At 50.2% G+C, this 25396-nt stretch overlaps 1 protein-coding gene across 2 annotated transcripts in view; it reads right to left on the bottom strand.

The window, feature by feature from the left end:
- Positions 1-25396, bottom strand: part of DENND3 (DENN domain containing 3) — a 68935-nt gene that overhangs the window by 17965 nt on the left and 25574 nt on the right. For both annotated transcript variants that reach the window (XM_083144916.1, XM_083144915.1), the window contains exons 5-12: positions 23078-23189; positions 21774-21893; positions 19929-20147; positions 17667-17791; positions 16552-16707; positions 15332-15428; positions 8920-9023; positions 2120-2298 (exon numbers count right to left, since the gene is read on the bottom strand). In XM_083144916.1, coding sequence (XP_083001042.1) covers positions 2120-2298; positions 8920-9023; positions 15332-15428; positions 16552-16707; positions 17667-17791; positions 19929-20147; positions 21774-21893; positions 23078-23189 — 1112 coding nt within the window. The remainder of the gene's footprint in view (positions 1-2119; positions 2299-8919; positions 9024-15331; positions 15429-16551; positions 16708-17666; positions 17792-19928; positions 20148-21773; positions 21894-23077; positions 23190-25396) is intronic.

The following is a 25396-nucleotide window of genomic DNA, read 5'->3' as shown; positions in this document are numbered from 1 at the left end:
ACAGGGACTGACGAGAACAAGCAGGGGCGTGCATGCAGGAGACACAGGGACCGATGAGAACAAGCAGGAGTGTGCATACAGGACACACAGGGACCGATGAGAACAAGCAGGGGCGTGCATACAGGACACACTGACTGACGAGAACAAGCAGGGGCGTACATACAGGACACACAGGGACTGATGAGAACAAGCAGGGGCGTGCATACAGGACACATAGGGACAGATGAGAACAAGCAGGGGCGTGCATACAGGACACACAGGGACCGATGAGAACAAGCAGGGGCGTGCATACAGGACACACAGGGACCGATGAGAACAAGCAGGGGCGTGCATACAGGACACACAGGGACCGATGAGAACAAGCAGGGGTGTGCATGAAGGACACACAGGGACCGATGAGAACAAGCAGGGGCGTGCATGCAGGACACACAGGGACCGATGAGAACAAGCAGGGGCGTGCATACAGGACACACAGGGACCGATGAGAACAAGCAGGAGCGTGCATACAGGACACACAGGGGCGTGCATACAGGACACATAGGGACCGATGAGAACAAGCAGGGAAGTGCATACAGGACACACAGGGACCGATGAGAACAAGCAGGGACTGCATACAGGACACACAGGGACTGATGAGAACAAGCAGGGGCGTGCATACAGGACACACAGGGACTGCATACAGGACACACAGGGACTGATGAGAACAAGCAGGGGCGTGCATACAGGACACACAGGGACTGCATACAGGACACACAGGGACTGATGAGAACAAGCAGGGGTGTGCATGAAGGACACACAGGGACCGATGAGAACAAGCAGGGGCGTACATACAGGACACACAGGGACTGCATACAGGACACACAGGGACTGATGAGAACAAGCAGGGGTGTGCATACAGGACACACAGGGACCGATGAGAACAAGCAGGAGCGTGCATACAGGACACACAGGGGCGTGCATACAGGACACACAGGGACCGATGAGAACAAGCAGGGAAGTGCATACAGGACACACAGGGACCGATGAGAACAAGCAGGGACTGCATACAGGACACACAGGGACTGATGAGAACAAGCAGGGGCGTGCATACAGGACACACAGGGACTGCATACAGGACACACAGGGACTGATGAGAACAAGCAGGGGCGTGCATACAGGACACACAGGGACTGCATACAGGACACACAGGGACTGATGAGAACAAGCAGGGGCGTGCATACAGGACACACAGGGACTGATGAGAACAAGCAGGGGCGTGCATACAGGACACACAGGGACTGATGAGAACAAGCAGGGGCGTGCATACAGGACACACAGGGACTGATGAGAACAAGCAGGGGCGTGCATACAGGACACACAGGGACGGATGAGAACAAGCAGGGGCGTGCATACAGGACACACAGGGACGGATGAGAACAAGCAGGGGCGTACATACAGGACACACAGGGACTGATGAGAACAAGCAGGGGCGTGCATACAGGACACACAGGGACTGATGAGAACAAGCAGGGGCGTGCATACAGGACACACAGGGACTGATGAGAACAAGCAGGGGCGTGCTTACAGGACACACAGGGACTGATGAGAACAAGCAGGGGCGTGCATACAGGACACACAGGGACTGATGAGAACAAGCAGGGGCGTGCATACAGGACACACAGGGACTGATGAGAACAAGCAGGGGTGTGCATACAGGACACACAGGGACTGATGAGAACAAGCAGGGGCGTGCATACAGGACACACAGGGACTGATGAGAACAAGCAGGGGCGTGCATACAGGACACACAGGGACTGCATACAGGACACACAGGGACTGATGATAACAAGCAGGGGCGTGCATACAGGACACACAGGGACGGGTAAGAACAAGCAGGGGCGTGCATACAGGACGCACAGGGACTGACGAGAACAAGCAGGGGCGTGCATACAGGACGCACAGGGACTGACGAGAACAAGCAGGGGTGTGCATACAGGACACACAGGGACCGATGAGAACAAGCAGGGGCGTGCATACAGGACACACACGGACTGATGAGAACAAGCAGGGGCGTGCATGCAGGACACACAGGGACTGAAGAGTCTCCCAGGACACATGAATTCCCCGGCCCCCTTCTCACCGTTCTCCTGTGGGGGTCTCCTGAGGGAGAGTGGTCCTGCAGGCACATCAGTCATCTTGATGTCCAGCAAGTTTGGCATGCTGATGACCAGCTTCTTACTGAACATGTACTCTGGGCGGAAGCGTTTCAGCTTCTCAGTGGCCCGCCGTCGCTGGTTTTCAAAATACAAACTGGAGCGCCTGTAAGCACAAGTGCAGTATTAGCAGCTGCTGTCCGCCAGGGCCACTTACGGGTCAGTCACAATGTGCCTATACTATCGGGTGCAAGCTGTATGATACTATAAGCTTTGTGTTCTGAAGCTTCACCTTGTAAGTATATTGCTGGAAAAAAAAAAAAGAAACAGCTTTTAAATGTCCCAGTTTAAAACCCTTTAAAAAAGGCAACAAGTGTAACAGCGCCCCCTGCAGGTTAGAAAACTGCGCAACACTCAAGAAGTGGCACATAATACCCCTTTCACACTTGCAAAAATATCCCGGGTTTTTGCACATGAACCCAGGATTTAGCTCAGTGTGAAAGGGTCTTGAATGAATATCGATCGCGGGATGAACCTGACTTGAATAGATTCTGGAATCGACCCGGGATGCGGTCAGTGTGAATGGGATTGGGTACACGGGACTTTAAAAAAAGCTGCTGATTGGAGCTATCTTGGGCTCACAAATGCTGATGTCATCTTTCAGAGCCCTGGAGTTAATTTCTAATGACATGCATAAAGGGATTTTTGTAAGAACTTACCGTTCGAATCCCTTTCTCTGATATGGTCCTGGTGACACAGCTCAACACTGGGATGTAGGAGGGTCCGAAGGAGCCAGGCACCTATCCTAAAGCTTTAGAGGGTAGGCTCCTCCCCTACTGCATCCCTGGACTCTTCAGTTCAACTTTCAAAGCCACTGGAATACATTAACTCAGTACAAACACCTGCACATTATCTGCACATTTTATAACAGAAACTGTTAACTTTTAACCATTTTAACATGAACATCATGAAATTCTGGCATACTTACTGAGCGTAAGGGAGGGATCGCTGTGTCACCAGGACCATATCAGAGAAAGGGATTCGAACGGTAAGTTCTTACAAAAATCCCTTTTTCTCTTTCAATGGTCCTGGTGACACAGCTCAACACTGGGACGTTCCAGAGCCGGTCCTTTGGGAGGGTACGCTCAGGTCTGCAGCTCTCAGCACTGCTCGCCCGAATGATGCGTCCTCCGACGCGAACTCATGGAATCTATAGAATTTGGCAAATGTGTGAACAGATGACCAAGTGGCAGCTCTGCAAACCTGCTCCGCTGTGGCCCCATGTCGAACCGCCCAAGAGGTGGCAACTGACCTGGTGGTATGCGCATTTATTTTGGCCGGTACTGGTCTACCCACTTTGGTGTAAGCAAAGGCTATCATAGACCGCAACCACCTAGCAATAGTCTGCTTAGATGCAGGCCAACCAATTTTGTGTACGTCATACAATACCAACAATGTGTCAGTCTTCCTGACACTCTTCACTCTGTCCACATATATGCGTAAGGCACGCACAACATCCAAAGTTCTCAACTTGTCCCTTTTCTTAGAACCCTCTGGGGGTTGAAACACAGGTAGAACAATCTCCTGATTTAAATGGAAGGTAGATACCACCTTCGGTAAAAACTGAGGCACTGTTCTTAAAACAGCCCTGTCATCATGAAAAATTAAGAAGGGAGATTTACATGATAAAGCTCCCAACTCTGAAACTCTTTTAGCAGATGCTACTGCTAACAAAAACACTAGCTTCCACGTAAGAAACTTAAAGTCAGCCGACCTTAAAGGTTCAAAAGGTGCCTTTTGAAGGCATTCCAAAACCAGTGATAGATCCCAAGGTGCCACTGGTTGCTTGTATGGAGGCTTCAACCTGGATACTCCTTGTAAAAAAAGTTTGAATTTCCGGCAAAATGGCTATCTTTTTCTGGAAATAGATGGACAAGGCCGAGATCTGCACCTTCAGTGACTGAAGGCTTAGGCCCGATGAAAAACCATCTTGTAAGAATTCCATCATTCTTGATAGCTTAAAATGAGATGTATGAGCCTTTCTTCTCTCACACCATCGAATGTAAGTCTTCCAGACTCTATAATAATTTGCCGAAGATACAGCTTTTCTGGCCTTTAACATCGTCTGTACTACTGCGTCAGAAAACCCTTTTCTTTTTAAAATGATGGTTTCAATAGCCAGGCCGTCAAAATCAATCGATCTGAATCCAGGTGATTGAATGGGCCTTGTCTTAGAAGGTCTGGTCTCAGAGGTAGACGCCATGAGTCCACAGACAACCTCTGAAGCCTCGAGTACCAGGATCTCCTTGGCCAATCTGGGGCCACTAAGATCACTGGAACCTTCTGCCCTTGTATTTTCTTCAGAAGTCTCGGTAACATTGGTACAGGTGGGAATGCATAAAGGAGATCTCCCTGCCAGTGAATAGTCATGGCATCCACTGCCTCCGCTAGTGGATCCCTTGTTCTGGCATAGAACCTGGGCACTTGACGGTTGATCCTGGATGCCATCAGGTCCACATCCGGAGTTCCCCACCTCGAAGTGATTTGGTGAAACACCTGAGGGTGTAAGCTCCATTCCCCTTCCTTGAGCTCCTCCCTGCTCAGGAAGTCGGCTTCTATATTCTCTATCCCTGGGATGAATATAGCCGATACAGCTGGAACATTCTGTTCCGCCCATAGGAAGATTCTGGACACCTCCCACATGGCCAATCTGCTGCGTGTACCTCCCTGGTGATTCAGATACGCCACAGCTGTGGCATTGTCGGTCTGAATCCTCAAAGGGAGGTTCTGTAACCTGTCTCCCGCCAAGGAAATCACTTTCCAGACAGCTCTCAGCTCCAAGATGTTGATTGGTAACGCTGATTCCTCTGCCGTCCACAGGCCCTGAAGCCTGAGATCCAGGACTACTGCCCCCCAGCCCCTGAGACTGGCGTCGGTAGTTACTATCAACCAGTCCCAGGTCTGTAATGACCGACCCCACTGAAGGGAATCTATTTCTGTCCACCACTTCAAGGATTCTCGGGTGTCCGAAGACAGCACTATCATCTCGGATTTCATGGTCAAAGTGTTTCCTGACCAGGCTGACAAGATGTTCCATTGGAACCTCCGAGAGTGGAACCTGGCAAATTGAAGCGTCTCGAATGACGCCACCATCTTCCCCAGGAGCTTGAGGCACCTCCATACTGAAATGCTCTGAGCCCTGAGAATCTCCTGGACTAGGGTGACCAGATCCCTGGCCTTTACCTCCGTGAGGAATACCCGATGAAGATGGGTGTCTAGTATGACTCCCAGGAATTGGAGCCTTTGCGACGGTACCAACTGAGATTTTTGCAAATTTAAAATCCAGCCGTGAGCCTGCAAAAAACTGATGGCCTCTGCCAAGTGACTCTGCAGCATGACTGCTGACTCTGCTTTGAACAGGAGATCGTCCAAATAGGGTATGACTGTGATTCCCCTGAGCCTCAGCACCGCCGCCATTACTGACATTATCTTTGTGAATACCCTTGGCGCGGTTGCTAGCCCAAAGGGTAACGCCCGGAATTGTAAATGCAGGTCTCCTATGGCAAACCTCAATAAGGTCTGATGCTCCGGGTGTATAGGAACGTGCAAATATGCGTCCTGGACATCCATGGACGCCAAAAATTCTCCCTGGTCCAGACTCAGGAGTACTGACCGTAGGGACTCCATTTTGAAATGGTCTACCCATAAATGAACATTTAGGGATTTCAAATTTAGTATTGGTCTGAAAGACCCGTCTGGTTTGGGCACCAGGAACAGCGTGGAGTAAAAGCCTTTCTTCCACTCTGCCCTGGGGACTGGTGTAACCACCCCTTTCTCCAAAAGGGAGTGAGCTGCTCTCACAAGAGCTGTACGAAGCCGTGCCTCCTTTGGTAAGGATGTGGGGATGAACCTCTTCGGAGGCGGCCCTCTGTAAGGGATTTTGTAACCCTGTGTTATAATATCTAACACCCAGGCATCCTGGCCTAAAGCAGTCCAAGCGTCCCTGAAGAGTGTGAGACGCCCCCCCACTTTTGTCACTGTCGGGCGAAGCCCCTGACAGTCATGCAGAGGGTTTATCCTCTCCTTTTGTGGCTGGCTTCTTGTGAAAAGAGCCAAATTTTGACTTCTGTGTCTTGCCTCTAGAGGACTGAAACCTTCCCCTGAAAGACTGTCCTCGAAAGGACGCACCACCTCTAGGGGAGGGCCGAAAGGACGGCTTAAAAGCAGAAAATCTTGACATCTGCTTTGCTGAGGAGGCCGGCAGGAATGTACTTTTGCCGCCCGTGGCCTGTTTTATAATCTCCTCTAGCTCGGTACCAAAGAGTACCTTTCCTTTGAAGGCTAATGTTTCCAGAGCCTTCTTGGACTCATTGTCTGCTTCCCAGGCTTTAAGCCAAAGCACTCTCCTGGCATTAATGGAGACTGTGGACACTCTGGTAGCCATTTTAATAGCTTCCTCCTCTGCTTCCACTGCATATTCTGCTGCTGCCTTAATCTTTTCTGCAAGCAGTAATGCACCAGGGTCAGCCTGCAGCACGGTGCATAATTCACCAGCCCACTCTATCATGGCCTTAGAGACCCAGGCTGAAGCAATAAGGGGCCGTAAGGTAAACCCCACCCCTTCAAAGATAGCTTTGAGGTTTCCCTCCAGCTTTTTATCCACAGAATCTTTGAAAGCTGCACCGCCCTGTACTGGTAATACAGTAGCCTTGGACAAACGTGCCACTGAAGCATCCACCACTGGGACCTTTTCCCAGAGCTCCGCATGAGACTCTGGCATGGGGTACAGACTAAGGAATCGCTTAGGCATCTGAAGCCTCTTATCAGGAGTTTTCCAAGCTCCTTCTAATAATTCCTGTAACCCCTCATCTGAAGGAAAAGTAACAGCCTCCTTCCGCTGTCGCTTAAAAACACCCTTAACAGGAGTCTTATCCTCCACAGTCAGCTTTAAAGCCTGCTTCACAGCTACAATGAGATCCTCTATACCAGCAGCAGAGTTCTCTTCCAAATCATCACCCTGATCCCAGGGGATGTCAGTATACTCTCCTTCCTCTTCATCTACCACAGTAGTTAAAGCATAAGACCTTCTAGGGGTCCCTGCCACATCATCCATTTTGTCCAGCATTTCACTGAACCTGTTAATCCCTTTTGCAGTATCCTGCATCACCTGAATCAGTGCAGGATCTGCCTGGGTAAGAGGCAAGGAGCCAGACGACTGCTGAGATGATGGCATAGGTCTCTGTGATTCTACCAGCCCATCACTCTGCCTGTCCAAAAGCTGCACCAAAGCGTTTACTGACCTGCCTAGGGCCCTGGCCCACGCAGGTTCCATATGCTCTGCCCTATGGGGATCGCTGCCCATGGGTCTCACATCAGCGCAAGTAATACATAAGCCCCCCTTGGCCATCTGCTCAGGGACAAACTTTTGTGTGCAAACATTGCACGCGCTCAGTGCATTAAGGGCTCCCTCCCCCAAAACCACAGCCTGATGCTCAGACATGATGCCAGTGATAATTGTATATCTATCAGTATATACAGTGCAAACAATTGTACAAGCGCTTATACAAAGTCAATGCACCCAGTCACTTAGCTGTCTGTAGGTTTCTCTGCGGGGAAGCGATGCCCAGGAAATCCAAGTCACTCTGCCAGGATCAATTCGCCAGCTCAGCTCCGCTGCAAGCGTTCTGAAAGGCGCCAAAGTCAGAGTGAAGGAAGAGACCAAAGTCCCTGCTGCTGCGGGGTCCGTGACCTTTTGGCGCCAACCACCCCCAGCTAGCCGCTCCTTAGGTAGGATTTCCTTGTTCCAGTGTCTCCCCCTCAAATGGGGACCACTTGGAACATGCCTGTCACAGCGCTGCTGTCCTCTCAGTCAGGAGCTCAGCGTGTAAGCTCCGCATAAAATGGCCGCCGCCATCACGGAGCGCCTGTCCCCCATGATCCCCACCTAACTGTGGAGCCGGTTTCAGGCAGCTCCGGAGCCCAGGCAGCCTCTTAATAGAGGCTATGAGCGCAGCACAGGGAGACCAGACAGCGTCTACCCTGTGCACAGATAGCTGACAGGACGCGCTTCTGTCAGCTCCTGCTGCGCTAGCAGTGTGAGGATTCACTATGAAAATCCTCACACTGTGCCTACCTAGCTAGGGTAATAGTTAATAAAATAATAAAAATCCCCTAACTACTCTAATTCTTCGGCTGCTCCTGCAGCCCTTTAGAATAGCACCCACTCCAGTGGGCACCTAACACGAACTGAAGAGTCCAGGGATGCAGTAGGGGAGGAGCCTACCCTCTAAAGCTTTAGGATAGGTGCCTGGCTCCTTCGGACCCTCCTACATCCCAGTGTTGAGCTGTGTCACCAGGACCATTGAAAGAGAAATGTATTTGCAGAGATTTCCTGGGATCAGTGTGAATGGGGCTGTCACGGGTCGATCCCAGGTCTGAGTGCAGTGTGAAAGGGTACATTCCCGGGTAGAGTCCCGGGTATGACCCAGGTCTACGAGTGTGAAAGGGGTATTACAGGAAACCAACAATAGTATTAGAGAAAAATGATGCACAGAACAATGCGCTGCAGCTTTTAGCGACCAATCATATTCCTGCTGTCATTTCTGTAGCAGTTTACCAAATGAAAGGGAACCCTGACTGGTTGCAGTGGGTTACAGCCATTTTTCCGCACAGCAACCAGTGCGCCAGGTTTATAGATGGCCTTGTATCTTACTTACGGAAAGGGCATTGTCCAGTACAGGCTTAGCTATCAGCACTTCCAGATCACACGGATTATTCCAGAACTTACCCATCCACTTCAGAGGTTGTGTCCAGCTCCATCCGCGCAAAATCATCCATTCTCTTGTTCAGGCGAGCTTTAAGAAACGAATGGAACATATACGTTCCCAGAACCTAGAGAGGCACATAGACCGGTCATTATCTGAGCATTGCAGAGGTCACAGATAAACGTACATCCCGCCACTGTGGCTGGGAGCAAAGCAAATAAAGAGCCTGTGCAACTGGGTAACACCATGCTGCACTGCATATGGGGCAGCTGTAACATGGGCAGAGAGATGTAGACGTGGGAGGGATGTATCCTAGCTCAGACCCAGTAACTGTGCACCTGGGTAACACCATGCTGAACTGCAGATGGGGCAGATGTAACACAGACAGAAAGATGTAACATGGGCAGAGAGATGTAGACGTGGGAGGGGCGTATCCTAGCTCAGAGCCAGTAACTGTACATGTGTAATATCTGGGCGCCCAATGTTTTGATTGTATGCCTTAACTTAAGGCATACAATCAGATGCGATGCGACGCGATTTTAGCCAAAATCGCATCTTATTGCATGCAATCAAATCGCATGCGATGCGATTTTCCCATCGGAACCAATGTTAAATGGTCCCAAATGATCCCTGAGACCACTAGGGTCAATGTGAAATGCCCCCGAGCCCTCCCCTATTGTTAACGCCACCCCCCACCATCAACGACATCCAGAAGCGTGGAGAGCACAGCGAGCCCGCGAGGGGCGGCGGTACGCGTCCTCCGACCTTTTCATACCCCCACTATCCACGTCTGCGTGGAGTTGAATTTATATAGTGTGAAGTAATGCGCGTCCCCTCACGGGGCTCGCCACGCTTCAGGCTCCGTGGCTTGCTGCGCTCGCCACACTATATAGAGTCAACTCCACACCGACGTGGATAGTGGGGGTATGAAAAGGTTGGAGGACGCGTACCGCCGCCCCTCGCGGGCTCGCCACGCTTTGGGTTGGCGTTGATGGTGGGGTGGCGTTAACAATGAGGGGGCATACAAACAATGGGGGGGGGGGGGCCTGGGGGCCATTTAACAGTGATTCCTCTGGAAAAATCGGGTCCATCGCATCGCATGCGATTTGGTTGCATGAGATGCAATGCGATTTTTTCGACCCGATGAAAAAATCGGGCGCCCAGATAATACACAAGTACTTCAGTAACTGTGCAGCTGGATAACACCATTCTGTGCTGCAGGAGGGGTGTATGTAATAAGGGCAGAGAGATTGGCTGGGATGTAATTTGAGTCTGACTTTCCCCCTGAACTCGGCCAATGTAATGGTGTGCTCCGAATGCAATATTAGATCAGACTTCTCATGGTATTTTTATAGCAGGAAAAGTCCGACTTTCAGACCAACCAGAACGAGACGTATAGTAGAACAGTTGCAGCCCATGATGTATTGGGAGCAGTCAGAAAATCTCACACAAAACAGCTTAATAATAATAATAATAATAATAATAATAATAATAATAATGTTATTTATATTGCGCTCTTTCTCCAATAGGACTCAAGGCGCTTCACAGATAGAATGAATGTAATACAGTACAGGAACAATGAAGTACAGAAAAGCTTTTCATAAACAATACTTAAGGGAATTATGGAAATGCATGGGTAAAGAGGAAAGTCTTGAGTATGTTTTTGAAGGATTCTAGAGTGGGGGCCTCTCGAACTGTGCGGGGAAGTGAGTTCCATAGAGTCCGAGCTGCATGGTTAAAAGCTCAACCCCAGATGAATTACGGGAGATCCTAGGTGCTGCTAAAAGTCCTTCCATCTACAGATCGCAGTGGGACAGTATGGAATCAGAAGCTGCTTCAGGGACCAGGGGCCTTGGTCATGTAGGGCTGGGAAACTCAGTTAATCTTGAAGATGATTCTCCATATTACAGGCAGCCAGTGGAGGGAGAAGAGAATGGGAGTTATGTGGCTGGAGCGGGGCTGGTTGGGTAACAGCCTGGCAGCTGTGTTCTGTACCAGCTGTAATCGGTGCAGTTCTTTTGCTGGGAGACCCAGGTAAAGGGCATTGCAGTAATCTAATCGAGACAATACAAATGCATGTATGTAGGGTTACCACCCGTCCGGGATTACTCCGGACAGTCCGGTAATTAAGACCGGCGTCCGGAGTCCGGGCGGGTGGCTTTCCCGGACTATACATAGTCTGGGAATAACCCGCCCGCCGCCGCCGCCGCCCCCTCGTCTCCCCGCTCCCCCGCTGCCCTGCTCCCGTCCCCTCACGTCTCGACTCTCCCCCGCTGTGTATGCGGGAGAGACGTGCTGCTGCGGTGCTGCATATGCTGCTGGACCGCTAGCCAATGGCCGCTCGCGGTCCAGCAGCCACCAGTTGATTGGCTGCTGGACCGCGAACGGCCATTGGCTAGCGGTCCAGCAGCGGGAGTTAGAAATGTTAAAATCATACAGCACAGCAGCACGTCTCTCCCGCGAATACAGCAGGGGAGACGTGAGGGGACGGGCAGGCAGGCACAGGCACACTGACAAGCCTGTCTGCCTCCCGCAGGCGGGGGAGGGGGTTTCTATCCCCCTTGGCAACGAGCACACTGGCACAGATCAATCCCCCTCGGCAACGAGCACACTGGCACAGATCAATCCCCCTCGGCAACGAGCACACTGGCACAGATCAATCCCCCTCGGCAACGAGCACAGAGGCACAGATCAATCCCCCTCGGCAACGAGCACAGAGGCACAGATCAATCCCCCTCGGCAACGAGCACACTGGCACAGATCAATCCCCCTCGGCAACGAGCACACTGGCACAGATCAATCCCCCTCGGCAACGAGCACACTGGCACAGATCAATCCCCCTCGGCAACGAGCACAGAGGCACAGATCTATCCCCCTCGGCAACGAGCACAGAGGCACAGATCAATCCCCCTCGGCAACGAGCACAGAGGCACAGATCAATCCCCCTCGGCAACGAGCACACTGGCACAGATCAATCCCCCTCGGCAACGAGCACACTGGCACAGATCTATCCCCCTCGGCAACGAGCAGAGGCACAGATCTATCCCCCTCGGCAACGAGCACAGAGGCACAGATCTATCCCCCTCGGCAACGAGCAAATTTCAGTCCACCTTGGCATCGGCATGAAGTCCCTGGCATTGAGCATATAGGTAAGTGGCACTTATGTGTCAAATGTGTATGGTGTGTTATACAGTATGTCATGGGCATTGCTTAGTGTTATATAGTATGACATGGGCATTGCTTAGTGTTATATAGTATGACATGGGCATTGCGGTGTTATATAGTATGACATGGGCATTGCGGTGCTATATAGTATGTCAAGGGCATTGCGTAGTGTTATATAGTATGTAATGGGCATTGCAGTGTTATATAGTATGTAATGGGCATTGCGGTGCTATATAGTATGTCATGGGCATTGCGGTGCTATATAGTATGTCAAGGGCATTGCGTAGTGTTATATAGTATGTAATGGGCATTGCAGTGTTATATAGTATGTAATGGGCATTGCGGTGTTATATAGTATATCATGGGCATTACGGTGTGTTATATAGTATGTAATGGGCATTGCAGTGTTATATAGTATGTAATGGGCATTACGGTGTGTTATATAGTATGTAATGGGCATTACGGTGTGTTATATAGTATGTCATGGGCATCATGTGTGGGCTTATGAGTAATCGGAATTACAAAGTTCATTAAAACGTGCAATGGGCATTACGGTGTGTGGCATAAAATGTAATGGCCATTATGGCATGTGGTATACTATATAATGGGTGTGCGGTGTGTCAGCATTATGACAAAAATTTTGCTGCGCGCCTTCGGCGCGCACTGTCCATGTTTTCCATCCTGTGCAAAAATTTGGTTGAGTCCTGGCATAATGTGTAATGGCCATTGCAGTACATGGAATAATACATCGTGATTGGCATCACGATGTGTGGCATAACTTGTAATGGCCATTATGGCATGTGGTATACTATATAATGGGTGTGCGGTGTGTCGGCATTATGTCAAAAATTTTGCTGCGCGCCTTCGGCGCGCACTGTCCATGTTGTCCATCCTTTGCAAAAAAATTGTTGAGTCCTGGCATAATGTGTAATGGCCATTGCAGTACATGGCATAACACGTAATTGGCATCACGATGTGTGGCATAACTTGTAATGGCCATTATGGCATGTGGTATACTATATAATGGGTTTGCAGTGTGTCGGGATTATGTCAAAAATTTGACGCGCGCCTTCGGCGCGCACTGTCCATGTTGTCCATCCTGTGCAAAAATTCTGTTGAGTCCTGGCATAATGTGTAATGGCCATTGCGGTATATGGCATAACACGGAATTAGCATCACGATGTGTGGCATAACTTGTAATGGCCATTAATGTATGTGATATAACATGTAACTGGAATTATGGTATGCAAAATCAAGAATGAAATGGAAGCAAAGGTTTAAAAAAAAATCAACATAAGGCGGGTCTGGGGGCGGGTCTGGGGGTGGGGCTGGGATGGGTCAGTGGGTGTGTCAAGGGGCGGGCCAATGTCCGGGAATCTCTCAACAAAAAGGTGGTAACCCTACATGTATGACTTGTCAGATCTTCTGAGGGGATTAAGTGCTTGATTCTGGCTATGTTCCTCAAATAAAAAGAATGAGGATTTGATTGTGGCTGATTTTGGGTGAGTTATACATCAATAACCAGTACACAACCACAGCACATCTACAACCAGGGCTATTTTGGGGCTGGAATGCCCTGGAAACGCCATTCCTGAAGCTCTTTTGCAAAATTACGTCATCAGGAACAGCGTTTCTGGAACCTCTGAGGCCTGCCCTGCTGTCTGTCTCCTCCACCACCGCTGACCCCGCCGTGAGTGCATCGCGCGCAGCAGATGGTGGTGGTAGTAGCAACAGCAATGGTGAGTTGCACTGCTGTTGGGAAATTCTGGCACTGTGGGGGCATATGTGTATCTGGCACTGTGGGGGCAAATGTGTATCTGGCACTGTGGGGGCAAATGTGTATCTGGCACTGTGGGGGCAAATGTGTATCTGGCACTGTGGGGGCAAATGTGTATCTGGCACTGTGGGGGCAAATGTGTATCTGGCACTGTGGGGGCAAATGTGTATCTGGCACTGTGGGGGCAAATGTGTATCTGGCACTGTGGGGGCAAATGTGTATCTGGCACTGTGGGGGCAAATGTGTATCTGGCACTGTGGGGGCAAATGTGTATCTGGCACTGTGGGGGCAAATGTGTATCTGGCACTGTGGGGGCAAATGTGTATCTGGCACTGTGGGGGCAAATGTGTATCTGGCACTGTGGGGGCAAATGTGTATCTGGCACTGTGGGGGCATATGTGTATCTGGCACTGTGGGGGCATATGTGTATCTGGCACTGCACTATTGGGGCATATATGTATCACGCCCCCATTTTCATTGGCCATGCCCCATGTGGCCACACCCATTATTTTGGGCGTGCACCTTTGGCGCGTGTACACAGTACCGCTAAGTTTTTTTTTAGACTTGCACCGCTGGCTGGGGGGCATTGTGCATCTGGCATTTCAGAGGGTATTGGGGCATTGTGTAACTGTCGCTGCTGGAGGCACTGTGTATATATGGCACTGCTGAGGGCATTATGTGTTTAAAAAAAAATGTTTTTGCAACAATTGATGCCCCGCCCCTTGTTAGCTCCACCCAAAACTCCTGAACCTATTTTCCTACAAAAATAGCACTGTCTACAACAAACAAATATTTTAAAGATGATTTCTAACCTTAAAAATCCAAAATATGCTTTGATCTCTTAAAATAGTTCATGTCATTATTTTACTTTTCTCCCTGTAAAATTAGTCTTACATACAAAATGATATGCAGCATGCCTATATTCTGTATGTACAGTAACTGAGACTGTATCTGCATACAGTATTCTGCAGCCAAACATTGTAATGTAATATAGGAATGCTGCATATAACTGTATGGGACGGTATCAGCACATATTTTGGCAATAAGCATTGGCCAGGTGGTCCTGCACTAACAAACTATAAAAGCCACCAGCTCTTCAGAAACTCAACTGACAAACCCGCAACAGTAATTGGGACCAAAGAATGACTGCTGAGTGACAGCAGCATTGCACAAACACGGTATTAACAGAGTATAGAGGTCTGGGACAAGACAGAAGGGAGCAAGACTTGTGACGGCAGGGGTGTTACACTGGAACTATGGGGTTCCAGAACACAGGATCTCCATGGTTACATCACAGACTACACAACGGCACAAAAGGTGACGCGGCATGCTGCAGGCGGTGTAAGTGGCCCACGTTATCTTCCTACTGCTCCATTCCCTGCACCCCTATGTGGAATGTTACGGGCAGCTGCTATAAAATAAAAGTTTCTTTGTATTTGTTTTTATTTGAAAAAATAAATGTACATAGAAAATGAGCAACACGGAGCAGTCACCTTTCTGTAGAACGGCTGGTCTTCCAGGCTCCTGGTCTTCAGGAACTCCTCGCTGTTAAATACGCGGTGCTCGTAATTAAGGTGCGCTTTCACATCCCTGCCAAGAACACACAATTATAACACGGGTCACATTGGGGGGTTTCCTGTGCTTGTGCAGTATTTCAGTGTGGGGTACAGATAACTAGCGCTTAGCGGAACACCCCGCCAGTGCCCAAATATTTCTGCAAATATAACATCGACATAAACTGTGTATAAACGGCAGTTGTAGACTAAAACGCGATGGTGGATGGCGTTGGATGCAGTTTTCCAATTTTGCAATGTAGTTCTCACAGATGATTTCAATGTGGAAATGCATCAAATTAAAAATAGAAAAAGACAAGTGCGAGACGAATGCTCAATCAAATATTAAGGATGTATAAAGTTCCAGAGAGGCGGGGGAGCGTACCAAACTCACACAAATGGAGGAAAGAACATGTGCACACATTCAAATCATCTGTGAGAATTACAGTGCAAAATTGGAAAACTGAATCCAGCGCCATCCACCCCTCTGGTCTATTGGTTGGGGGATTTCCTGTGCTCCTCTTGTGCGGTGGGGCAGCAGGGATTCTGTTTGCACCGTGGGACCTTAAAATCACCTCTCTTGTTTATAGACTGATAGGTCCACAGTAAATAAATCGACAGTCAATAAGTCAAACCGGTACAATATGTCACATGACTACGGCCAACACGCATATATATGGGTGACACAAATTTATTTTCTTTAACATTTCCCATCTACAGGTACCAGGACAACGATTGGGTATATAGTACCTGTGATGAGCGCAGAGGCTGGAGATACTATCTGGCTACATCGTAATGAGCACCTCGGACGGGAATATGGGAGAACGCTGACTCCAAAACACAGTCCCGAAGGAACGAGTTAGATACACTTCAAAGGTTAGTGACGGCAAAGGGGTAACAGATCACAGCGGCAAATGTAAACAAAATTGAGAAAGATTCTACTTGCATCTTACAATTAGATTGTTTGTCCCGGCAGAGGACACGGAGCTGCTACCTGTGTACAAGTGTAACCAATGCACAGAGGCACTGCTAAAGTTTCATCTCCCAGTCTGTTATAGAGAAGACCACCCACAACCCAAGAGCCTGAAGGTGGACAGTAACTGATGCATAAAAGGCGCCTGACCACAATATACAGATGACATTACACAGACGCTATGTACCGGAATATGTCAACGATGAGCTGCAGAGCGATCTCCTGTACTTCGCAGTTCAGGTTCTGCTGCCAGAGTCTCCGCCGCAGCCTCTGCTCTCCGATGTCCAGGGATGATGGTCGATGGGACAGCTCCAGATCATAGTGCAGCTGAAGATTCTCCACCCTGCGGAACACAGACAGGGAATGTCTCCAGCTGGAACGCGACAGCTTTTATTACTATCCGGACAGACTTCTGGCATTACCCGCGCACTGCAGGATGGGCATGCGGAGACTTTACGTTCCACCACAGATGGGAAGGTCTACTACGCGGTTATAGAAATATTAACCCACCTCAGCTACGCCAATTATTCACAAGGAGGAAACTGGTGGATATACAGACATCTACATATCGCAGACGGCCTGGTCTTATAGCATCAGTATTACTTACAGAAGAACAGGGGAAAGCAATGCTGGGAGGTGCGATTCTCTATAACAGCCAGCAGACCACCCAGCCAACCGAAACCCATAACCACCGCCAACAGTAGCAGCAAAGCGCAAGGGGACAGGTGTATTACGCCTGGTGAAGAGATAAAAGTGGAAGCTGATAAACGCGCCAGCCAATCAACTCCTAACTGTCATTTTTCAAACATAGCTGATTGGCTTTATCTCCAATTTATCTCTTTGTCATGTTTAATACATCCGCCCCAAGGTGAGAGCAGGGTCAGACTGCCCTATAGAGCTACAGGGGAAATTCCCGTTGGTCCCACAGCCTGAGGGCCGCATCCCTCACTATGCACTCAAGCTATACATTGTTAAGCTACAAGAGAGTCCGTTACCAAGTGCCTAATTGTCAGCATCTGAGGTGACTGGCCACACCCCCTCTGGAGCAGGCCCTGCCCCTGCCACTCCATTCCTCCAGTGGGCACCATATGCCCCGGTCCGACACTGGATGAGAGCAGGAGCCCATATAGTATGTCACGGACCTGTGCACATCGGATCGGACCCAGAGATCATACATGTAAGATATCCAGCTCGGCTCATCATAGGGTATGGGGGCCCCTTAAGAAACACCCAAGTACCTTCACCAGGACATTGTCTGACCCCTTCCAGAGAACTCTGCAGACTAAAGCAATACGCACTTACCTGCCCAGAAACGTCTCAGCAGCTTGTACTGGAATATCTGGAACCTCTGAATCTTCTTCATCCTCAATCAAGGAGTAAGAAATGCTGCCAGTATCGATGTTTATTAAGATCATATCTTCAGCTTCCTATAAACAGACAAAGCGAGAAATTTTTAAGTATGACGATTCTGGAGAAGCAGAGAAGAGGGAGGAGGGGGGCAGGAGACAGCAAAGAGGGAGGAGGGGGGCAGGAGACAGCAAAGAGGGAGGAGGGGGGCAGGAGACAGCAAAGAGGGAGGAGGGGGGCAGGAGACAGCAAAGAGGGAGGAGGGGGGCAGGAGACAGCAAAGAGGGAGGAGGGTGGCAGGAGACAGCAAAGAGGGAGGAGGGTGGCAGGAGACAGCAAAGAGGGTGGCAGGAGACAGCAAAGAGGGTGGCAGGAGACAGCAAAGAGGGTGGCAGGAGACAGCAAAGAGGGTGACAGGAGACAGCAAAGAGGGAGGAGGGGGGGCAGGAGACAGCAAAGAGGGAGGAGGGGGCAGGAGACAGCAAAGAGGGAGGAGGGGGGCAGGAGACAGCAAAGAGGGAGGAGGGTGGCAGGAGACAGCAAAGAGGGAGGAGGGTGGCAGGAGACAGCAAAGAGGGAGGAGGGTGGCAGGAGACAGCAAAGAGGGAGGAGAGTGGCAGGAGACAGCAAAGAGGGAGGAGGGTGGCAGGAGACAGCAAAAAGGGAGGAGCGGGGTCAGGAGACAGCAAAGAGGGAGGAGGGGGGCAGGAGACAGCAAAGAGGGAGGAGGGTGGCAGGAGACAGCAAAGAGGGAGGAGGGTGGCAGGAGACAGCAAAGAGGGAGGAGGGTGGCAGGAGACAGCAAAGAGGGAGGAGGGTGGCAGGAGACAGCAAAGAGGGAGGAGTGTGGCAGGAGACAGCAAAGAGGGAGGAGTGTGGCAGGAGACAGCAAAGAGGGAGGAGGGTGGCAGGAGACAGCAAAGAGGGAGGAGGGTGGCAGGAGACAGCAAAGAGGGAGGAGGGTGGCAGGAGACAGCAAAGAGGGAGGAGGGTGGCAGGAGACAGCAAAGAGGGAGGAGGGGGCAGGAGACAGCAAAGAGGGAGGAGGGGGGCAGGAGACAGCAAAGAGGGAGGAGGGTGGCAGGAGACAGCAAAGAGGGAGGAGGGTGGCAAGAACTGCAGAGAGGGAGGAGGCAGCTGAGTGGGAGGAGGCAAAACAGAGGGAGGACAGTGGCGGAAGACAGCCGATAGGTTGGCAGGAGGCAGCAGCGAGGATGCCAGGAGATGGCAGAGAGGGTGGCAGGAGATTAGCCAGAGCACACCTAAGGCTATTGCAAATATTGATTGTGTGACCAATGTTGGATTGTCTACAATCTGCATCATAACAGCTTAGATTGGGGAGCCAGAGAGTGGGTGTCCCGGTGCTCGCACAACCCATCGTGCAGAAGGGGAATTCCGGGATTAGGATTTGCTTTTTTCCATTGTTGACAAAGCAATCGCAGACTGCATTTGCCCCAAGTCATAGGAGGGGCATGGGCGCGGGGGCATGTGCACGGATACTCACCACTCAGTGCGGATAATAATTTATATTACAGTTTATTCTGGTTAAGATCCAAGCCGGACGCTGTATGAAGGAGAAGTGTGCAAACACAACCGAACCCCTGCATACCCCCCTTCTAATAAAATCAGGGTGAAAGGTCAGGGGGGAGAGGTCACCCCATCGCCAACCTAAGTCTGATATCGTACGAGGAGTATCGGGCAGTAGGTTAGAAATAATAGAACGCACACATTATCGGTCACACGCGGTCATGGGGAAAATTACTACATTGACATAAAGGAACGAGCCAAAGATAACATATCTTATAAGACCAAAGAGGCCACGTGAGTCTGTGAACAAGTCACCTGGTCTGTATAATCAACCTGCTGAAGTCACACGGCTTATTATCAGCCCCAAGCTGCCAACCACTGCCAGGCCTGCCGTATGCACCACAGGTAGGAGGAAGAAGAAAGGGGGGGGGGGGGCTATGTATCAACACTCAGAGAAGTTTCCCAAAGCAACCAGGCAGCTTCTGTCATTTACCAGCAGTCTATGAAATGACAGCTACAAGCGCATTGGTGACCATGAGCTATGTCTCTAATATTCCCGTGCTTTTTGAATTAGATCAAATCGCATGCGATTGGGACCCAGTTCAAAAAGCACGGGCTGCAGAGACTTTATGTGCCGTGCGATGGGATGCCCGTCGCGGAAGGATATTTGCAGTTTCCCCAATGTCACACCTTGCAGACTTCCTTGTAGTGATCCAGGTGGCAGCCCATGAGGAAGGTCGTTGGCGCCATGATAAAGTCCAGCATGTGTCGAGACAAGATGGGCACAAAGGTGTGCTGCCACTTGATTGGGTGGAGGTAGACCATGAAACACTCGGCCAGGAGGGTGAGCAAGGCCCAGTTTGAGGAGAAGAGGACGATTCGCTGCTCGGTCAGGATACAGGCCATGATCTGTGGAATGGAAAATGCGGATCAGTACTGGTGGAGGTCAGAACTGTACGGTTACAGACCCGGCATATAAAGTCACCTGTATGCGGGTCAGTACCGGTGGAGGTCAGAACCGTACGGTTACAGACCCGGCATGTAGTCAGCTGTATGCGGGTCAGCACCGGTGGAGGTCAGAACCGTATGGTTACAGACGCGGCATATGAAGTTACCTGTATGCGGGTCAGTACCGGTGGAGGTCAGAACTGTACGGTTACAGACCCGGCATGTAGTCACCTGTATGCGGGTCAGTACCGGTGGAGGTCAGAACCGTACGGTTACAGACCCGGCATGTAGTCACCTGTATGCGGGTCAGTACCGGTGGAGGTCAGAACCGTACGGTTACAGACCCGGCATGTAGTCGCCTGTATGCGGGTCAGTACCGGTGGAGGTCAGAACCGTACGGTTACAGACCCGGCATATAAAGTCACCTGTATGCGGGTCAGTACCGGTGGAGGTCAGAACCGGTTACAGACCCGGCATATGAAGTAAACTGTATGCAGGTCAGTACCGGTGGAGGTCAGAACTGTACAGTTACAGACCCGGCATGTAGTCACCTGTATGCGGGTCAGTACCGGTGGAGGTCAGAACCGTACGGTTACAGACCCGGCATATAAAGTCACCTGTATGCGGGTCAGTACCGGTGGAGGTCAGAACCGGTTACAGACCCGGCATATGAAGTACACTGTATGCGGGTCAGTACCGGTGGAGGTCAGAACCGTACGGTTACAGACCCGGCATATGAAGTCCTCTGTATGCGGGTCAGTACCGGTGGAGGTCAGAACCGTACGGTTACAGACCCGTCATATGGTCAACTGTATGCGGGTCAGTACCGGTGGAGGTCAGAACAGACCCGTCATATGGTCACCTGTATGCGGGTCAGTACCGGTGGAGGTCAGAACCGTACGGTTACAGACCCGGCATATGAAGTCACCTGTATATGGCCAGTACCGGCGGAGGTCAGAACCGTACGGTTACAGACCCGGCATATGAAGTCACCTGTATGCGGGTCAGTACCGGCGGAGGTCAGAACCGGTTACAGACCCGGCATATAAAGTACTCTGTATGCGGGTCAGTACCGGTGGAGGTCAGAACCGTACGGTTACAGACCCAGCATATGAAGTCACCTGTATGCGGGTCAGTACCAGTGGAGGTCAGAACCGTACGGTTACAGACCCAGCATATGAAGTCACCTGTATGCGGGTCAGTACCGGTGGAGGTCAGAACCGTACGGTTACAGACCCAGCATATGAAGTCACCTGTATGCGGGTCAGTACCGGTGGAGGTCAGAACCGTACTGTTACAGACCCGGCATATAGTCACCTGTATGCGGGTCAGTACCGGTGGAGGTCAGAACCGTACGGTTACAGACCCGGTATATGAAGTCACCTGTATGCGGGTCAGTACCGGTGGAGGTCAGAACCGTACGGTTACAGACCCGGCATATAGTCACCTGTATGCGGTAATTTTTGGCCACAAATTATGCTAAGCACCTCAAATGTACTCATTATTATATTATAATTATTCTGATTATTAAAGGGTGACCACGTGTCCCCTACAATTCCAAATCCCCCCCCCCCTTCTGGTGCCTACCTGTAACACCTGTTTTGGAGTGAAGCAGAGAAATGGAAGATGAAGATCCATGTCTATTATCGGCCCGTCAGGATCCTTCCGCGATGGGAAAAAAATCTGAAGGGGTTTCATGTTAAACACCTGGAACGAAAAGTCGGTTATGAGACTTATGCAGAAAAATAGCGAGACAAGAGATCGCGCAAGACAGACAGAGATCGCGCAAGACAGACAGAGATCGCGCAAGACAGACAGAGATCGCGCAAGACAGACAGAGATCGCGCAAGAGACAGACAGAGATCGCGCAAGAGACAGAGATCGCGCAAGACAGACAGAGATCGCGCAAGAGACAGAGATCGTGCAAGAGACAGAGATCGCGCAAGAGACAGACAGAGATCGCGCAAGAGACAGAGGGGGGGTATTCAATCCCCACCGCCTATTGCCGACGGGGGAAATAGCGGTGGCCGTCTACAATGCCGTCTTTCCCTACAGCATTGAAGAGGCAGATAGAACGTTCTGTCCGAATCTTGACAATCCACAGCCATTGATGCGGACACGCCCCTTTTCGCTGATCGCCAAGCGGGACATTGAATCCCCCCTGGCGATCTGCTGTCGAGCAGAATGAAAAGGGACCAGGGTCACAGCTGTCGGGATGGATAGACAGTCGTGCCCCGGCATTGAATACCCCCCAAAGAGTGCTAATGTGAGGTTATTAATGTGGAACTAGACCAAATCTTCTTTTGGAGTTTATTTCATTCTACTGGTGCGGTTGCTAGGTCGACACTGTGAAGGTTGACATACATTGGGTCGACCACTAAAGGTCGACATGGCTAAGGTCACAGTATGGGGCAGATGCCATCTAACTCCTTGTGCCACGGACACAGAGGGGCAGATGTATAAAGCAGTGATAAGGGAGGACAAGTGAGCCAGAGGAGGAGTGGCCCATGGCAACCAATCAGCTGCTCTGTATAATTTCACAATATGCAAATTACAGATGTTACTTCAGTTCCGATTGGTTGCCACGGGCCACTCCTCCTCTGCCTCACTTCTCCCTTCTTACATCTGCTCCTCTGTGCCAGCAGCACAAGTCGTTAGAGGGTACACCCCATTTGGCAAGGGAACAGAGCGAGCTGCAGCATGTAAAACAAACAACTTAAATCATTATAAAGGGCGCGTGAAGTTAGAACCGCATAACAAAGGCTCTCATGTAAGCAGCTCCCAGGCCAATATACAGCTTTACTGCACCCGGTCCGTGCTAAACAGGCATTCCCTGAAAACCTGCACTGTTCTCTCCCCGAGGAAATCTATGGAGAGAAAGACATCATTACCAGGTGAAGGGGTCCTGGCGGCGGACTCGGTATAAGACATAACTTTGCTGCAAACTCTTTAATGCGGTCATCAAGGTCGGCGACTCTGTAGGATTTCATCTGCGCCAGGAGGCTGAAAAAACGGGGAGAAATGTCGGTTACAACACCAGAAAGAAACAGACACACACACACACACACACACACTACGGACAACTGTTCATTTAATGACACTGCAGAACAATTCCTAGCGCCGGGTTATCTCCGTGGCACGCTGTTTGCGTTGAGCGCGGTCTGCATCAGAACACCGGGCTGTAATGTGTCAATCTTCCTAACAGCTCAATAAACGCTTGGCCGCAGCAGACGACGGACTGCATAATTCATGTTGTACAACTCAAACAGAAACCACCTTAATTAAACAGCATCACCCAGCCCGACGAGGAGACCGAACTACATGGTGATCACACAGGGGAGGTGGCTGTTGGCCTCTCACTGCGTTATTTACATAGGGTATATAGGGAGGGCTGGATGGTGACCGGATCACAGATCAAGGCTAAGAGGGAATTCTGTGGGCAGAACCTGTGCATGACCCGAATACTGCACTCACTCCTACCTGCGCAGCAACACTGCAGTACCCAGATTTACTTTAGGACAGAGATCTTATACAACCTCTTAGAATTATGGTGATTTAATGTGCCAATTACCGGTACGTAGTAAAATGTGGATGTTGTAATTGATTATTGTACAGACTGGGCCCAATTCTGAATTGGGAGCATGGCAAAAAGCAGTAAGTCACTGTGCACCTGGAGAAACCATGCAAGGGGGGGATAAATACATATATTATTCTGAATGCAGGGTAAATACGGGCTGCTTTTGCATGTCGCTCACAAATGTTGGACAGCTGTATTTTGACACTGAAATTAAGAGTTCAGTTAGTACACACACCACCCAAATATATCTCTCTGCACGTGTTACATCTGCCCTACCTGCAGCGCAGCTTGGTGTTATCCAGATGCAGTTACTGGTTCTGAACTAGAACATGCCCCTCACATCTCTCTCTGCCCAGATTACGTCTGCCCCACCTGCAGCGCAGCATGGTGTTACCAAGGTGCAATTACTGGCTCTGAGCTAGGACACACCCCTCCCACATCTATATCTCTTTACCATGAAAAAGATGCACAAAACCTCCCTGCGGTGTGCGTTTTTAACAGCCAATTGCCCAAAGTGAGACGAGGCGTAGAAACCCCCCCCCCCCCCCCCCCTGCATTCTAGGAATCCTCAAAAGGTGGTGCCAGGATTTTTCTGGACAAGCATCATACCTGCGGTGCATTGCCATCAGTGCCAGTGTAGAACGATGCCACACGTTCATCCATGCAAATTTGTAACAGCCAATACATTTCTACCTTTGCAACACCTTTCCTTCCAGCAGAACCAGGTTTGAGGAAAGATAACCTACAGCACTGTGAAGGTACAGTATTACACACACACACACACACACACACACACACGCACACACACACACTACTTGTCCCTCTTCTGTATGGATAAAAATGGACTGGTTGGTCACCGACAGGTCTTTTACAGCATCAGCAATAATAAAGATGCATCTTCTGCACCATGACCTGCTTCTAAAGCTATTGCCTGATAACTGCAGCCAGAGAACTTTATATGGGACTCTGGTATAAATGATGTAAGATGCTACGATCTTCTAATACAATAAAGGAAAAGGGATTGTTCCGCAGCTGGCAGTGTGCAGCAATACATTATCTGACAGCATGTTATGGTGCATACTGCTGAATTATTGGATCGGTCGCAATGGTTTTCTGCTGGGTGACCTTGATAATAAATAACCGGTAAGTTTCTAGCAGCAGCAGCCTGTGGGTACAGCGGGGGAACAGGCGGCTCTCTGTGACCGCAAACTGTATACAAACCCAAAGCCAGTCTTAGCCTGCTTCTTATTCAGGGGCCAAGAAACAACTCAGCGTCTGCAAGCGTATATATAATACGTCACCTGCATTACTCACACAGTGCAACCGCCCGGAAGCTATTTCTGGAAACCAAGTCTGTGTTTTACCTTCAAGGAACGGAGCAGAAGAGAAACAACAAGTGGCCTGTTCTCTGCGATTCCACTCCGCCATCATCGCCGCACAGAGGAACAAACTCGCATCTCAGCCGTAAACTACACAATGGTCACAGAAATGCGCTGAGGAGGTGGCACTTTGTATAAATCCTAGATCTTCATCACAGCAAACTATGGACGTCTGAATAAAAATCTGGGACGCGTCCCAGTAGTGACGCTGGCAAACTATAGATCTTAATATGTATACTTTAGAGCAGAGAAGG

The sequence above is a fragment of the Crinia signifera genome, chromosome 5 (genome assembly GCF_055691185.1).
Source record: "Crinia signifera chromosome 5, ASM5569118v1, whole genome shotgun sequence".
NCBI classification, from domain to species: Eukaryota; Metazoa; Chordata; class Amphibia; order Anura; family Myobatrachidae; genus Crinia; species Crinia signifera.
The sequence above is the reverse complement of the archived record's forward strand: the minus strand, read 5'-3'. Positions and strand labels throughout refer to the sequence as shown.